A 17,573-nucleotide genomic window follows, 5' to 3' on the forward strand; every position below is an offset into this window, starting at 1 on the left:
TTCGCGCTGCCCCAGACGTTCGAGCACAAACCCCAGCGCGCGGCAGTTCTTGCTCTCGTCACTGCGCCAACTGGGCTGTCGTGGACTTCGTAGCTACGGATTCACGGCACTTTTTCCGCGCACCTCGGCGTGAATTCCTTTTGGAACTGATGCAGCGGCGGCGCATCGCAAATCCTTTGCGCAGCTTCACGGCCCTACTGATGCCGCTGTTCGAGGTGGCATTCGCGGCGGTGCTATGTCTTCGTGTATGAACAATAGAGCTTAGCCAAAACTTCTAACTACAAGCAAATCCTCAGCGTAGCCAGGCAGCAATTGCTTTCGCAACACAACCAGGTTTAACCAGAGAGAACCAGAGCAGAAATGAAAACACCCCTGAAGGTAGATTGGTATGACAGTGTTTGCTTTAATTAAGGCTCGTCTTTTCAATATGACTGAGGAAAAATGTCGCCTTATCACCTCAGTCAAGAGCTCAGCGTTAAAACTATGGTCTATAATTCCACGTTCATTGAACGCACTTATAACCTGCTGCAACACACCGCGAGAACCACACTGAAAAAAGCTGAGAATTAGGCCTAAGCGGGGGCTCTAACGAGGTGGAGACACAAACAAAGGAGCGTCAGGTATGGTTAGGGCACTGGAGGCTTCACAAGAGCAGTTCAATTATGTAGCTTACTGTAGCGGAAAACGGCGACAAGCCAATATCTTGCACCGCGGCAGGCACCTGTGAAGTAGCAGAAGTGAGCAGATTCAGCGACGATGGTAAGCGGTCCTCACTCACCACCATTATCAGACGACTGACCAGAAGCAGACGAGACGCTAGCAACGCTAGGTTGCGGGGCGGATGGCGAAAAATTTTTTTTTTACTTCTTTGGGAACTTGGCGCACATTGAGACCAAGAAACTCCATTTAAAAATCGGAGTTGTAAGCAGAATAATCCTCCTTTATGCCACATTATTGAGTGCAGGGAGTAAAATAGGACATTTAGCACATATTTACTCTATACTGACGGAATAAATGTTTCTGCACACGAAGTTGTCGAAGTACCGCTTGTCCTATTGTCCAAGTACGCTTCCATGGGACGTAAATATGGCGGCCACTTCCACGTTTCGGCCACGCCTTTCGGTCCCCGCTCCCAGATTTGCTGCGGCGTTCCTTCTGTGGCTATTCATTGGTTTCAGCCTGGTTGCCATACCGCTCACTTCCACGGTTAAACTACATTCCGCTCCCCCCCCCCCCCCCCCCCCCTTCTCAACTTATGCCTCATGGCAGACTTCTCGAATGAAAAAAACCCTAAATCAAATCAAACCAAACCAAACCTATTCTTTTCCATCTTCACTCAGCATTTTTTTTAAGGGCACTTTCCAAGGCTAGCTTTTTGAAATGCAACTTGATTTCTCCCTTTCTTTTACTTTCCGTAACCTTTACGAAAGTCTCCTTTAAAGTCGAGGTAAGAGAAAGGTAAGGCCAGCTTGTGAACATGGCGGTTAGGGTTTAGTCCCAGGCTTGCACCGATATTCATTGGCTGCTTGCGAGTACAAGGCAGCAGCTGGTGCTTACCATGGGAAACAATATTCAAGCACAAATGACCACAAGGAAGAGTTTTTGACAGCTATGCATGGAGCACAGCTGAAGTCAATGTATTTATTGCAAACGAAACAGGATGGTAGCCGTTGACAAAGATATCTGACCAAAGTGAGAAATGCAAGTGGAAATGCAGACAGCACTGCCCACTACACCTTCTTACGAGTCCGCTTTGGGGGTGGCACCTGCAACAAAAAATTATCGCGCGATCAAAAAAAAGGGGAATGCACAAATATGACAAAGAAAACATTTCATGGGCTGATCTGGCAAGAAAATTTTTAGAAATGGAGAAAATATGCGACACACTCTAAGGCATCCACACTTTTGCTCTCAATACTCTGACCCTTCTTGATTACATTTGTCGAACAACCTAAACTGGCCAAAGCAGCAGTGCAGATAAGTGTGCTCTCTGCGTTACCGTGAAGAATGCAGGGGTGCCCTTGCAACTTTGCAGCTGTTCTGCCTTGATGCTCCCGACAATATACATGTAGTAAAGTATTAATGGAGACGTGAAAAAGTCACTGCTGCACCCTTTTGATCTTGGAATTAGGCAACCATTGCCCAGCCTTTTGCCAAACATATGTTGATGCAAGCAGTTCTTGACACTTTTTATGCGAAGCATATTACTAGAGGTACATTACAGCCCTTCACCGTGGTTACGCGCCGTGCACACCACGTGGTACAGTGACGTCACACCACGTGACATACCACGCGACACATGACGTCACGACAGAGAAAGACGGAGGTAAACTACAGCCCTTCGCCGTGGTTACACGCCGTGCACACCACGTGGTACAGTGACGTCACACCACGTGACATACCACGTGACACATGACGTCACGACAGACGAAGACGGAGGTACACTACAGCCCTTCGCCGTGGTTACACGCCGTGCACACCACTTGGTACAGTGACGTCACACCACGAGACATACCACGTGACACATGACGTCACGACAGAGGAAGATGGGGGTCCACCTCGCGCCGTCGCTGTGGTTGCACGCCGTGCAGACCACGTGGTACAGTGACGTCACACCACGTGACATACCACATGACACATGACGTCACGACAGATCGCCGTCACGCGCTGGGAGAGGGAGAACGATGCCATCGCACAGACACCGGAATGTCCTCGAGCGGCATTCCCGCGCATTTCGAACGCGCGTTCACACTCGGTGTAGGTGAAACGCTCGCTCCACCGGGCAGGCGGATGCGGCTTCCGTGGCAATCCAGGCGCCCACCCAACGCGCGTCTCGCTGTTAGTCGGCGTTCCGCTGTAGCCATGCCGTTGTCTTCCCCCACGATGAAGGCTTCTAGTGGTTGTATTAAAATGACCAAGTATTCAACCAAGGAAAGCCATGTATTACCAAGCCTAGCCATCAATATGCTTCGCATCTGACCAGGGTTAACCAAGTTAAGCCTCAGCCATTTTTTTTCTTGGGGAGGGTCATTAGATTTGAACATTTTTTCCAGTCCCTTGAAGTTCTAATCAACGAGGTTTCACTGTACTCGAATTCCCAGATGGCAAACACAGAGCACAAACAGCAAGCAGAGAGACAAGCCGATTACTGAAAAAAACTTGTCTGCCAATTACAGTACTCCCTAACCCAAAATTTAAGCGTAGCATGAATATGCGATATATTGAGGCAGAAAACGTGGATGAAACTTAAGCTACCTCGAAGAGCACAGTGTGAAGCTTTTGCACTTTGTCAAGCAACTACTGCACTGAACAAACTATCCTCAATCGTGCAGAGCAGCGCGGTGCAACTCTTGACTGCCTGCGGCGTCCTCTCCTGTGTTAGCTGCTCCCTGCAAGAATGCGTTGCACTGTGCTTGTCTCACTCTTCATGGAAGAACACCGATGCCGCAAAAGAAACATCTTTGTTTGGGCCAGGCCACAAGATGCATGGCCCGCACATTCAGAGTTCTCATGGTAAACAGCGTGGACTCCACAAATGGCCCTTATAGACGCCCATGCATGTGCTGGCTGACCTTTCTACTGCTGATTCAAGGCTGACTCAAGATGCGAATAGAAGTTTTGTGGTAGATCGTACGCTGGTTGAACATACAGCAGAATCTCGATGAAGCAAATCCTATGGGGTTGCGAAAAAAATTATATTGTCTTAAGTTTTGTATCATACAAAACAACCAAAATCAGTATGAAGCAGCACGGAAAATGTACTCGTGCAGATCTGTTTTTGGCTGACGGTATACCTTTATTTACGACCACGTGGCCACAGCTCACTACCGGCCATCGCGATGTCGGTGATGTGCAGGCAGTGCATACATACTCACTGCTCCTTTTGCATACAGCACGACTTGTGATCGCGGAGTCGGTGATGTGTGGATAACATTACCATAGCGGAGAAGTATTAGTGTTGATGCATATACAGGTTGCACTGTGATCAGTGAAAAAGCAATCCCATGAGATGGGTCCACCATGTTTATGAACCGCCAGCTCAGTTTGCAAGCCATCGTTGCAATAGTTCATTGCTTCAGCAGCGATGGTGCTGACTGTTCTGCCAGCTACATCGGTGAAACAAAGAATTTGCCACAAAAACTTTGCAAGCACACAAACGACGTGTAACGAGAGCACAGTGCAATCGTGGAGCATTCTGAGGACTCGGACCACCGCATTGACTTGTAGACACCGAGCCGGATCCATTGAAGCGACAGATCGTAAAATCCTGACACATCTAAAACATACCCGGAAATGTAAACTGCGCTCAAGGCTCTCTTCCATCAGTGTGCGGCCTTTGTGACAACCCACTATATGTCCCAACTCATGTGACTCACACGGTAGGACCCCCGCAATCTCGTTGTGACCTACTTAGATTCACACGGTGGTGACCCCGAGAGGCAGCAATTAGAAAAAGCATGTTTTTTGCTTCCACCCAGTCAACCCTAAAGGAGGTGCTGAGTTGACAACAAAACGCTGTTCTCTCATGAGAATTTGTTTGGAGTATCACAGTTTTATCTCTAGAATGCTAAAAACGCAAGCTTCTCACAAATCACAGAGGACCAATCTGAGCTAAGGCGCTCAGCCAAAGCAATGAAGCTTGAGTGCAGCATGCAATTAAGCATGTGAACTTGGAGCGTGAAAATTGCAACCTCTGTGGCATGCAATTCATAACAGGTAAACCCACAAATTCGCATGTTGATGGCATGCTCAAGGCAAAGCAGGGAAAACACCACTGTGTAACCAATTGTTGGCGTTGTAATGCAGACCCCCCCCCCCCCCCCCCCCCCCCCCCCCCCCCCCCCCCCCCCCCCCCCCCCCCCCCCCCCCCCCCCCCCCCCCCCCCCCCCCCCCCCCCCCCCCCCAAGTAATTCAAGAAGACAAATCCTGACTGAGCCCAGTTTCCCCTTCTCGGGTACAGCGCCAAGCATGAAGATTCCACATGCCACCAGCACCCAGTGAAAAATGATGCAGCGTAAAATGCAAGCTGGGGCCCAGAAGCAGCATGCTGCAACTGATGTGACGGATACAGCGATTCAGCTTTGCACTGTTCCACTGTAGCTGCCACCAACCATATTCGTGTGGAGAAATCAATGTTTTTATAAACTGAGTTTTAACACCCAGAAAGTAAAAGGACATGGACAGGGAATGCTGCTTTGATGCCTCGAACTAAATTCAACCAGACAGAAAAGCTAAAAAAAAAAAAGTGTGCTGACCTCTCCAAGAAGGGGGTTGTTTTCGTGACAAGCTCTTTACCCATGCACAAGTAAATATGCAATGAAAGCGATTAGTACGCTTTATTTCGATGGTCCCAAAGTAGACAGAAACCACTAAGTAGTAAAAATGTTGCCATGTAAGATCCGGGAGCAGGCCGACTCTGGCGCATCACGAGGGGTCGTAGCACTGTCAAAACTTTTCCATGCGTTTAACACATGCCAATCCAACCAGCTGCTCGCTCAGAAGTGGAAGAATTTTCACATGAAAAGCAAAAAGGACTTGGTCGCAGCACAGAACACATTCATTTATCCGGGTCCTGAAGCGTGCACAACAGCAGTTTCATAAATATGGCTGCCGTAACAGCAAGTCTGCTGAAGTAATACCCCACGCAAGTTATGTATGCCAAACTGGGTGGGTGCCTGCTGTGCATGTGCAATTTCCAGGTGGGGACACTCACCTGTCACTGCTCATGAGCAGCAGGCACTCAGCCAGTCCTGTGTATACTTACACTTGTATGCATTTGGCAAAACATTACAAAGAGAGGCTGCATTACTTTGCTGTGTCCCAAAGAACAACAATACCGCATTTCAAACTTGCATGCATGTCTTATTCAGAAACCTTTGCAATTTGGTTTTCTCACCTCCTCAGAGTGATCTTTTGCTGTCTTTCGAGAGGCACCAGGTTTGTCATCTGTACACTCTGCATGAGGAAGACACAAATGAGTGGATCAGATGCAGTTAACCCTATTTCAGTCTCATGTGCAGTCACGCATATTAGTACGGTGTAGCTGCATGACATTCCTTTGCAACATTCTAGTAATCATCCCAGGGTGTCTACCAAGTTGACCATTTCCAAATTCGCCATGTTTTCCCGAGTACTTTAAAGGGGCCAAGACATGGTCTACCAACAAATTGTGGTTTTACGTTGCAGGTACTAGCAATGACACTGTTATGCGTGGTTGAAAAAGAAGTAGGGCTCTACGCGCGCACTTCAGCTAGAAATTGTAATTAGCAGTTGTCGGCTCTAAGCCCCTCCCCCTGGCAGCGACAGACATATCGAAGCAGCCTGAGTGACGTCATGAACTGACAGTGCCGTCGTCTGCCGCAAAGCTGCCACGCACACGGTTGGTGCGAAGCAGAGCCTCAGAGCGCGCGCCTACTCGAGTCTGGCCGTGACACATTGTGGTGAAGTCACAAGACCAGGCAGAAGCTAGACAGAAACGGGAGGGACACAGGCCTTTGTCCCCTTGTCAAGACTTCCCCCTTCACCCATTTGCACCCCTAGCCCAAACAATGAACAACCTGCTCCCCTAAGCTCACTATACGGCAGTGCACAGTTCAGCCACCAGCAAGCATGTGACTGTCAGTTTGTCACATTATGTCACCACGGATAGCGAGCTCACCAGTGCTGCCCGACTGCCACATGGTTCAGAAGTTTTAAACCATAGATTACAGTACGCATTCTCTGCAGTGCATTTCTTGCTTGACGACGAGATAGTCTGAATTTTTGCAGAATTCCCTCATCGACAGACCACTTCGTTTTATGTCAAGAGAGGTTGGCACGGTGCCACCTGCATCTCCCGTCAGCCAACACTGTTTTTTGAGCTCAAGCTCTTTCACAGAAGTGGCTTTCCAGTTCAATCCTCAATGCATCAGCCTCCTTTTTTTTCTCTTGTCCTCTCCAGCTCCTCTTTCCACCATGCGTTCATCCCCACGGTCCTTTTGAAGCATCCTCTTGGTCAGCTGTACACTGGAAACTCTCCAGCTGATGACACAGCGTCAAAGAAAATTTCTTGGTTCCTTCCGATTTTAGACAAGGCATTCCTTGTTAAAAGAAAATCCTCACTTGAAAGATGCTTTTCCGCACAAAAGAGAGAGAATCATCTTAGCAAAAGTGAGTAGCACCGTGTTTGAAACACAGAAGCCTTCCCAAAGGGCATCCAGCTGATCCATGCTCCTGTTAATTTTTCACACTGCTTGCGTCGAGGCTAAGGAGCACACTTGCTTGTAGGAGCGCATAGCCCGACCAGCTTATGCTCCGGTCATCCATTAATGTTCCGTTACAACTTCGACTGCAACAATTAGAAGCCTTTCCTCAAGCTCAGGAATGAGCGCACACTTGAGATCCAGAAATGAAGATCCCTTTGACAGCTTGAACTTCAGCAGCGACCTTTCCACAATCTTTTTGCCACAGTTCTTCACGAAAGCGGCGCAGTCCCTTCTGAATTAAGGATAGTAAAATCAGAAAGCTTAGAAACCTTTCAGAGCGTTCTCCAAAACAAAGCCAAGGTAAATCTTGGGCACCGCAACAACGTTCGCAGGGTGGTCCATGGCGACCTTTATCAACTTTAATGAACTGTCCGCTGCCATCAACCCTTCTTTCTTCACCATTTTACTTATCAATGATCAAAGAAAGGTTTCCAATGCTGCACCAAGAAATGAAAGCATAGGTGAATCACACTGGAGCTGAGCGAAGAATGGCTGCAGTCCCTCAGCAACAGCAAGCATAAAAGTTAGTTTTGCAAACAGCAGATGATCATGAATGGCTGTTTTGATCATGCTGAAACTGGTGCTGGTTGGCTGCTTGTTCTTGTCTCGACACGACTCGACGTACACTTTTAGTTACGGCAAGACCTCAATAACCCTCGAAATTAGATGGACATTCTCGAGCCAAAGCACAACGCAAAACTTCAAAAGGTAAACATTGCTCCTGGTGATGCATGCATATTCAGCATGTCGGGCAGGTACACACTTGAACAAGTTGTACATAACCTGCAAAAGCTCCACGAGCTGCCATTCACTGCCACATGTCCAGTTTTTAACACGCCGTTTACTACATAAAGGCCACAGCTTCTTTCGACAGCCATCATTGGATTCACACAGCTCTTTCTTGGAGAAATTTTACATTCACGTTTGGTCCGTCCATTGATATCTTAAAGATTTTCAATCGAGAGTCCATCTGTAGCATTTTTAAATGCGGACACCAAATCTTCACCTTTAGTACGCCCAAGAAAATGCGACATCAGGTAGCGCATTTTCACGCTCTGCTCTGCATCTGACCAAAAGTGAACCAACCCGCCTATTTGACCTTTTTGTGCAACTTCATTTAACAATTCATCAAATGCCACGATGAGATGAGCGGCCTTGGAAACTTCCGACACAAGGCGCTCTTTGAAGGTGCGAGGCCACCCACCTCGTCTTTGCAAAGCTGCACTTTCTTCGCCATAGCTGATAACGGGAACATCAATGGGAATGGAGCAACCGATGCAGTGGCAGCATGGAATGATGTGCGTCTCATAAAAGCACTGAGACACATCACCTCATCATTTATGAACTCAAGTACCGCTGAAAGATATCCTTTCCTGCAAGCTCGGGTTGCATGTACGTGCCGTAGTTGAAGCAGTTAAAGGCTGCGCTGAACCTGACACCGCTGGCCCGGCGTTGGTCATAACGGTAGCTGGCGGGGCCAAAGGGTGCTGCAATGGATGTCCTGGCTCCAGTCGTGGCCAGTCGGTGCTTCTTTCATTGAGCGTGACTTGTCACTGCTCTTCTTCCCGTGCTGCTAAGTGAAAACTGCTTTCTGCACAGTGCACAGTACGCCGCGTTAGCGTTTCTTTGAATGGGCCTAATCCAGGCTGCAAGCTACAATGTTTCGGATTCGTCTAGTCATAGACGAAAGTGCACTGAAAGGCTGACATACTTGTCATGCCACACAAAGCTTGCCTGCACCACGGCCCCATCGCAGACATTATAACTAAGTTCGTTGAGAACGAAGTAACTAAAGTCCTGATAATTAGTTACATTGCAGCTATGCCAGCCATGGCAGATCGCTGCAGGGTGCGAAGCTATATTCCCCTTCTCCCAAAGCTACACAGCCTGCAGTCTGTGCATGCGCCCCTTCAAGCACTGAAACGTTTTCTGCCGCCTCGCTGGAGCTGTCTACTGGTAAACCCAAGAAAACAAGGGGAGGCTGTTGGTCATCGAAAAGTCCTCGTGCGAGCTGTACGACGCGTGCTCTCTGCATTGCATGGTCTCAGCGATGACTGTGCTGGGCAAGTATCCGCTTTCAACTCGCTCTACAATTCAAAGCACCGAAAGGATTTTTGTCCTTTTGCTTTGGGAGGCCGGTGGCCGCTAAGAGCATCGTGTACGAGCCGTACAAAGCGAGCCTAAGGTGCGTCCTCTTTGTTACGAGAGCCAGTATTACAAAGACTCTCGTTCCCTTTAAACAAAATTACAGCTCATTTTCCCTGGTATAAGCACAAAGTCTTCATTTTTCCAAGAGATTTCCAGACTATTAAAATTCCCTAAGAATTCTTGGTTTTTTTGGTTGGAAGATACAAATGTGCATTAATCAACTAAGTCATTAAGAACATTCTACGGTGCAACTTTTTTCAACCATTTACGAAGAGCAGGAGCTAAGAAGTCAAACTGGTGATGAAAAATGTCGTTAAGAGTAGGGACACACAACAATCATGCATACAAAGTAGAGACTGTAAGTGCAGACAAGTGAGCAGACACATAGCGAAAGTAAAAGCAGGCTGGTCAACATGAAAATGCTATGTACAGACTTTATGAAAAGTATAAATCCCAAGGGGTCTGCTTCTAAGCACTCGAGAGCGGCTCCTCTTGCATACTCAGGGACCCTAATCTCACGAAGGCGAGACGTTGAGGACGAACTGAAGTCCTCAACACTCCCAAGCTTAGGACTGTGAAATGCACTTAAGAGCCGCGTTACACGGCTTGGAAGCCATGAAACCTCTTGGGCTGTATATTTCTGACAAAGAATGTACAATAACAGGTGTTTAACAGAAATGACTAGGGACTCTGCAGCAGATGACAGTGGCTTTCAGAAGTCACTTTGCAAAGTCAATACAGTAGCCGACCGATCTTTCGGACTCCAATAATTCAGACTTCGCTGAGGAACCGTCGCGCACCTCACAGGAACGTGTACATTTTCACGACCGATATTTCGGACTTTGTGGAGACTAAAAGTTTGGATTTTCGAACTAATAGACGCCAACAATATTGTGGAGGTCGTTTTTCAACCGAAAGTTTGTTATTCTGGCCTGATATAGATGCGAGTGGGCATCACTGTCACAACCAACCGTTCACCGCCACCGTGAAAGGCGCCACCTTGGATTTAAACAGAATCGGTGGGTGTAATCGGAGTGGCTTGGATAGGCTTGGCTATTTGTTCTCCATGGTTGCCATTCGAGATAATGGAATGCCCTCTGTTGCCATTGAGATGGCTTACAAAGAGCATGCAATCGCATTGAAAACGCGACAGTGGGACAGCTGCAGCGTCCGCCGCGGCTTGGACGACGGCCCCCGCGGTGTGGGGCAGCAAACGTGGTAAAGGTGGGAAGGAGGGACTGCATTCGGAGGCACTCGCTTCTGCTCGAGTCTTCCCGTGGGTTACCCATGGGTTACCTCTCGGTCTTCACAAGCGTCACTGCCCCATGCAAACTGACTGTTCTTGCTTCGCGTATCGAGTGCATTCATTCACGGCATGACTGCGGCAGCGTCGCACTGTCTGGCTGATGATGTGATCGGGTGCGGGCATGATGAAAGCATGGCTATGACTCAGAGGCTAATATCGCTTGTAGGCAGAACATGGGGAGCAGCAATTTTCGAGATTTCGGAAGCCAGTTTTTCGTAGAAAAGGTAACTTTTTTCAAGTTAACGGACTTTTCTGACTGTTCGATTATTCAGATCATTTTTCGGGTCCCGCGGAGTACGAAAAATCGGTCGCGACTGCATCTTGAACCTTGACCGACCGACTGACCGACCGACCGAGACAAGGTGTTGCACTTTCGTAAGTTCTGTAAATTGGATTTGCGTCGAATCAACAGCCTTCAAGACTGCTATTTCAACATTCTGCATTAAGACAATTAAAAGGGTAACTAGGAAATTTTGGCTAATTAATTAGTCCTATAACCATGACCACTACCTCGTCACTACATATACTCAGTGAAATTATCTATGTGACCATCAGTGTCACTTTTTTATTACAAAGCTGTAAAGATTAAAAAGAATCACCAGGTACAAACATGTATAGCATCACACCATGCATGATATTAACATGAATGGCACACTTAGAACAATTTTAATAATAGCACACACGTACTTGCATGCGCATTCTTGGAACTGAAAAGAAAAAACCACTGGCAAAACCTGCCTATGGGTCTACAAAGCAAAAAATTGAACCGCAAGGGCTAACCCCCATAAGACGAGCACATAAAAGAATAAGCTTCAATAGTCTACTTACCAAGGACAGTCTCGAGTGCTTTGGCACGTCTTCCCCGGGTCTTCTTTGGAGTCTCCTCAGCTGCTGTCTGGGCCATATCAACTTTCACAGCAGCAATCTTCCGCTTGCTTCTTTTTGGTTCCATGGTTGTCGCTAATGCTTTGCCTCCGGCGTTTGCTGGTTCCACAGTAGGCTTCTCAACATTTGGAGAAGTGACAGCACCATCAACCGCTTCTTTATCCCTTTGTGCTTTCTTTGCTCCAGCAGTTGCACGGCGTGATCTGGTGATTTTTGGATAAATGGCCTGTTCCATGCTGTCTAAAAGCTGTGCACCATTCTGCTGAGGTGCATCCTCTGCAGAAGTAACACGCTGCTGGCGGCGCCCCTTCTTTTCAGCAACAGTACCAATCAACTCTTTAGCATCAGTATGCTTTTCTGCTATGGACTCTTCCTTCAAATCAACCTTGCGCTTGCCACGGGTTTTCCTAGTGACAGTGACCTCTTTAGTTAGGGAAACCTCCCCCTGCAGATCCTTGTCAAATGTCATATCCTTCTTTTTAGGAGTACTGGCCATTACCAGGCCCGCAACATCTTGCGGGGTTTCATCTTCCTTACAAGCTTTCCTTGAACCCCGAGTATGCTTGGCTCTGGTTGCTTTTGTACTTTGTGGGTGGTCTACTTTCTCTTCCTCTTGGGCCTCTACATTGTCCTTCCTTGAGCCCCGAGTACGGCAACCTCTTTTAGGCCTGGCAGGTTCATCTGCCAAGACATATACATTGGTTGCCGATGAGCATTTTGATGGGGACTCACCTGCAGCTTCTAGCTCAGGGACCTCTTCCCCTTCATTAGCCTTCCTCACGGACCGTGCTGTCTTTGCACGCAAAACTTTTCTTGAAGACTTCTTCGTATCTACTGCTTCCAGTTTTGGCGATTCTCCAAGCTCCTTGCTTGAAGGCAGCATTTCTACAGCTCCTGAAGTTTTCAAGGGGCTCGCTGTGCATTCTGCTTCTTGCCCTGGGATCTTTACGTCGGCTCTTTTGTCACTTTCTGCATGTTTAGACCTGACAGCTCTTGTGGCCTTGCCAGATGCTGCCACAGTAGCATCTGTGTTGTCAAAAGCCGCATGCTTAGATGGTGACATGACAGCTTTCTCTAGTTCTGTGGTGTCATCTGCAGCAGTTGCCCTTTTTGATGCTCGTGTCCACTTGTCTTTTGAAGGCTTTGAAGAAGGCTTTTGATTTGAGTCTACTGTGGCTTCCTTCTCTTTCTCTTGGACTTCTAGTTTCCCCTCACTTGAAGACGTCCGGCTTGATCTTATGTTTCTCGTCCTGTGAGATGCTTCCACTGTACCCTGCTCCAAGGTCCCTCCATCTGGAATCACCTCGTCTGAAGGTTGCACTTCCTTCACTCCTGAAGCCTTTGATGACTTTGGGGTGCCTGCTGGCTTCTGTGCTGGGGCCTTTTTGTTCTTCCTAGAAACTGTTGGCCGCTCAGCTCCTGAGCCTCTCGTGGTTTCCTGTAAATGCACTTCCTCCAGCCCAGAAGTCTCTGCAGTGACATTCATTGAGGCAGGTGTCCGGCCAGATCTTGTAGCCCTGACTGACTCCTCAATCACTACACACGAGTTATTTGAAAACACCTGCTTAGATGGTGAAGTACCTGTTTCTTGCTCAAAGTCCTCTTCTACTACATTCTTTGCAGGTGATGCCCACATAGCTGTTGAGGCCTCCAGAGACTTCGGTGTGTGTGGTGTCTGCTGCTGTGGAGTTTCTTTTTTCAGCTTCTTTGAAACAGCTTTCTTTGATTTTGCAACTTTAAGAGAGTTTGGTGTGAGGCCTACCGTCTCATCCCCTGGGACTCCTTCTTTTGACTTTTCTGAAGCTGGGGAACGGCTAGACCTTGTCCTTCGAGTTCCAGCAGATTCAAGCACCACAGGACTGATGTTCATTAAAAGTGAGTGTTCAACTGGTGATGTGCCCATTATGTTCTGCTCTGTGGCCTCTTCGCCCGCACTCATCTTGCCTGAAGCTGGAGTTTGTTTGCCTCCTGAAGTTTTCAAGGACTTTGGTGTGTCCACCGTTTGCTGTGCTAAGGCTTTCTTCCTCGATACTCTTGAATCTTCCAAGGGATCCTGTAAGCAGACATCCTCCAGCCCAGGAACCTCTATATTCACGTTCCTTGGAGTTGACGAGAGGCTAGATCTTGTAGATCTGGCCAACCCCTCAGCTACAACACATGTGTTATCAAAGGACACACGCTTAGCTGATGAGGCCAGTGTTGTTTGCTTACGGTCCCCTTGCTCTTCTATCATCTTTGCAGCTGATGTTCGCTTCACTCCTGCAGCTTTCACAGACTTTGGTGTACCCGTTTCTTGCTGTGGAGTTCCATTATTCACCTTCCTTGAAACAGATTTCTTTTGTCCGCTAGCTTTCAAAGAGCTCGGTGTGGAGTGTATCGTTGCATCCCCTAGAGCCTCTTTACTTGAATTTTCCAAGGCTGATGTACAGCTAGACCTCGTACTTTGTGGCTCGACAGATTCAACCACCACAGGACTGACGCTCATAAAAGGTGAGCGTGCAACTGGCGATGCATCCATTATGTCCTGCTCAGTAGCCTCTTCACCTGCACTGATCTTGCCTGAAGCTGGAGTTTGTTTGCCTCCTGAAGTTTTCAAGGACTTTGGTGTGTCCACCGTTTGCTGTGCTAAGGCTTTCTTCCTCGATACTCTTGAATCTTCCAAGGGATCCTGTGAGCAGACATCCTCCAGCCCAGGAGTCCCTACATTCACATTCCTTGGAGTTGACAGGCTAGATCTCGTGGACCTGACCAATCCCTCAGCTACAACACGTGTGTTATCAAAGGATACGCGCTTAGCTGATGAGGCCCGTGTTGCTTGCTTACGGTCCCCTTGCTCTTCTATCATCTTTGCAGCTGATGTTCGCTTCGGTCCTGCGGCTTTCACAGACTTTGGTGTACCCAGAGTTTCTTGCTGTGGAGTTCCGTTATTCACCTTCCTTGAAACAGATTTCTTTTGTCCACTAGCTTTCAAAGAGCTCGGTGTGGAGTCGATCGTTGCATCCCCTAGAGCCTCTTTACTTGAATTTTCCAAGGCTGATGTACAGCTCGACCTTGTACTTTGTGGTTCAACAGATTCAACCACCACAGGACTGATGCTCATTAAAGGTGAGCGTGCAACTGGCAATGCATCCATTATGTCCTGCTCAGTAGCCTCTTCACCTGCACTGATCTTGCCTGAAGCTGGAGTTTGTTTGCCTCCTGAAGTTTTCAAGGACTTTGGTGTGTCCACCGTTTGCTGTGCCAAGGCTTTTTTCCTCGATACTCTTGAATCTTCCACGGGATTCTGTGAGCAGACATCCTCCAGCCCAGGAGTCTCTATATTCACGTTCCTTGGAGTTGACGAGAGGCTAGATCTTGTAGACCTGGACAACTCCTCAGCTACAACACATGTGTTATCAAAGGACACGCGCTTAGTTGATGAGGCCCGTGTTGTTTGCTTAAGGTCCCCTAGCTCTTCAATCGTCATCTTTACAGCTGATGTCGGCTTCGCTCCTGTGGCTTTCAATGTGGCTGATATGCCTCCTCTTTTGTGCTCCGAAGCCTTTTCATCCGCCTTTGTCGAAACCAATTCATGGCTAAACCTTGCACTTCTAGTTGTTCTAATGGATCCTTTAACCGCAACATCCGCATCATCCAAAGCTTCATGTCCAGGTGACAATGTGCTTACGGCTCGGTTCATTTCTTCGCTTACATTTCTTGAAGGCAAAGTACGTCTAGACCTTGGGGCTTTCAAAGGGCTTGGTGTGCCTGCTGTCTCAAGCTCAGAAATCTCTTCTCTCATTTCCTTTGAAGTTGGTGTGTGGCTAAATCTTCCACTCCTGGTAGGCGAAGTGGCCTTCTCCAGCGTACTTTCAAGACTGTTTTCAAACGTTTGGCTTGAGCGTTGGAAAGCTTGCTCAATCTTCCGAATTTCTGGACTCTGCCCTACCAATTTCTTTTCTTGAGCCTCTATGTGCACCTTTGTAGAGATTGATGTGCGGCTAGATCGCTTACTAACAGCCACCTTGGAAGATTGTGCCATGACGTCCATGAGTTCCAATGACTCCTGTTCAGATTGTGAAGTGTCTCGTGCAGCTTGCACTGGTACACCTTCTTCCTCATCCCCTTTCTCAGAAGCAACTGCACCCTCTTGCTCAAAACTGGCTTTTCTGCTTTTCTTGTCAGAAGCAGGTGCATGATTTGGCAAGCGGCTGAGTCTAGTGCTTCTAGTAGTTCTCTTTGAGTCATCTGCAGAGACATTGAAGACATCCTGCAATAAGCCTTCACTGCACAGTTCACTCCATGTCTGTGAAGCTACTGCACTTTTAGTTATGCTGCTTCTGGCAGCCCTAGAAGAAGTTTCAGCAGGGTGTCCTTTGTCTCCTGGAGATTCCTTAAAGCTTGGAGTACTGTTTGTCGGGATGGAACGCTTGGACCCTGTCTTCTTGGCAGACACACTACCTTCCTGTTCTAGAACGCCCAGAGTGCTTGCACCAAACTGGCCTTCACAGTTAAAACCATGAAGTGAACCAACAGTTTCATCAGCAGTGGCCACTGTTTTAGCAACCGTGGTACATTCAGAGTTCTGACCAAGAGATGACTTGGCCCTCGTGCTCCTAACACAATGGTCTGAAGGTGTCTGAGCCCCATTAGTACTTTTCTCCAAGGAGTGCCTTGAACGGCTGCTCACAGGGCTTGCCTGGCTTTGCTGAGAGCTTTCATTTGCAACTTGTGAAAGCCGTTTCTGGGTACGCTTGTTGCCAAGTGAGGAACTAGACTCATCTTGAGCTGCAAGACGACCCAACTCTCTCTCCTTGCTGATGGAATCCGTATGGTTGGGTGTTTTGAACAAGGACTCGCATCCTAGAGAGTCAGCTGACACGCTCAAAGATGTGTGGGGCAAACTTGCTTGAGAATTCCTGAGTGCTCTCCTTGAAAGGCCAGGTGAATCAAGGAATGATTCATATGTTGTAGCATTACCATTTGGGCGGCAGCTCTGTGATCCTGGGGTTACAAAACCTGAGTTTTTTTCCAGATGCGAGAATGAAATGCCTTTAAGACCCTTGTCGCTCCGCAAGCGACAATTTTTTGCTGTTCTTGTCAGTGGTGTACTGGCAGCAAAAAATTGAGCAGATGTGTCCACGTGCGTAAAAGCTTCAACGCGGGCAGCGCAGTCTTCTGTAGAACTTGAACGACTTGAAGGACCAGACAGTCCATTGGCATTGCTGTGGCATGCCAAAGGTGTACGCTGAGCAGGTCCACAGCTACCAGACCGCCTCTGTTTGCAGAAACTTTCCTCTACACTATTTTGGCGGGACCTTCTCTTGAGCGAGCTGTGGCTCTGTCTTTCCTGGAATGCAGGGTGCGATTGTTCAAGGGGGCTGTTAGCCATGCCTGCCAAAGAGCTCCTTGAGCGTGTCGCTCGTGTCCTTGGTTCATCAAGCAAGGGTGTTGATGAGGTACTTGAATGCAAAGCTCGAAGCTTTGGCTCATCAATCAAGGGTGTTGATGATGAAGAGCTGTTAAGGTGGCTGTTGCCCAAAGTATCAGCCTCTGGACCACCCTCACCGCCATTACACTCTTTGTCAGAATCTGATGCAGACAAAGGTGACACAAACACTTCTGGTGGAATGCGGGGAGTCTTGAAGAGTGATTGGTCAAAGGAATATGTGGTGGGCGTGCAGGCACCAGGTGTCCCATCCGATTGTTGCACAGGGTGAGCATCATTATCAATTTCATTCTGCAGTCTTGAACTCTCTCTTGAATCTCCTGCAGCTAAAAACAAAAAAAAAAAAAGGTTTTCACAGATGCATGTTACATACTTGCTAGTAGCTTTCCACACTTTTTTCCTTAATGAAATACTTTGTTGTCCAAAGATATCAAGCACCTCATCTTAGATGCAACAAGTAGCAATAGAAAGGGCTAAGCTCTTGGTACCTCATCAGCAATTACAATCTTGGTACCTCATCAGCAATTACAATCTTGGTACCTCATCAGCAATTACAAGCAGG

General features: G+C 47.9%; 1 protein-coding gene across 3 annotated transcripts in view; it reads right to left on the reverse strand.

Moving 5' to 3' along the window:
• Nucleotides 1–1,599: 1,599 nt before the first annotated feature.
• LOC149349962 (uncharacterized) overlaps nt 1,600–17,573 on the reverse strand; it is a 33,851-nt gene continuing 17,877 nt past the window's right edge. Inside the window, exons 4-6 of one of the 3 annotated variants that reach the window (XM_089578939.1) lie at nt 11,527–17,337; nt 5,897–5,955; nt 1,600–1,766 (exon numbers count right to left, since the gene is read on the reverse strand). In XM_089578939.1, coding sequence (XP_089435065.1) covers nt 1,731–1,766; nt 5,897–5,955; nt 11,527–17,337 — 5,906 coding nt within the window. In that variant the 3' untranslated portion in view covers nt 1,600–1,730. Of the gene's footprint in view, nt 1,767–5,013; nt 5,488–5,896; nt 5,956–11,526; nt 17,338–17,573 lie in introns of those variants that run through there. The other 2 variants (XM_089578941.1, XM_089578940.1) reach the window with 2 other exon arrangements.

The sequence above is a fragment of the Amblyomma mixtum genome, chromosome 3, assembly GCF_055824585.1.
Source record: "Amblyomma mixtum isolate Tamu chromosome 3, ASM5582458v1, whole genome shotgun sequence".
Lineage (NCBI taxonomy): Eukaryota > Metazoa > Arthropoda > Arachnida > Ixodida > Ixodidae > Amblyomma > Amblyomma mixtum.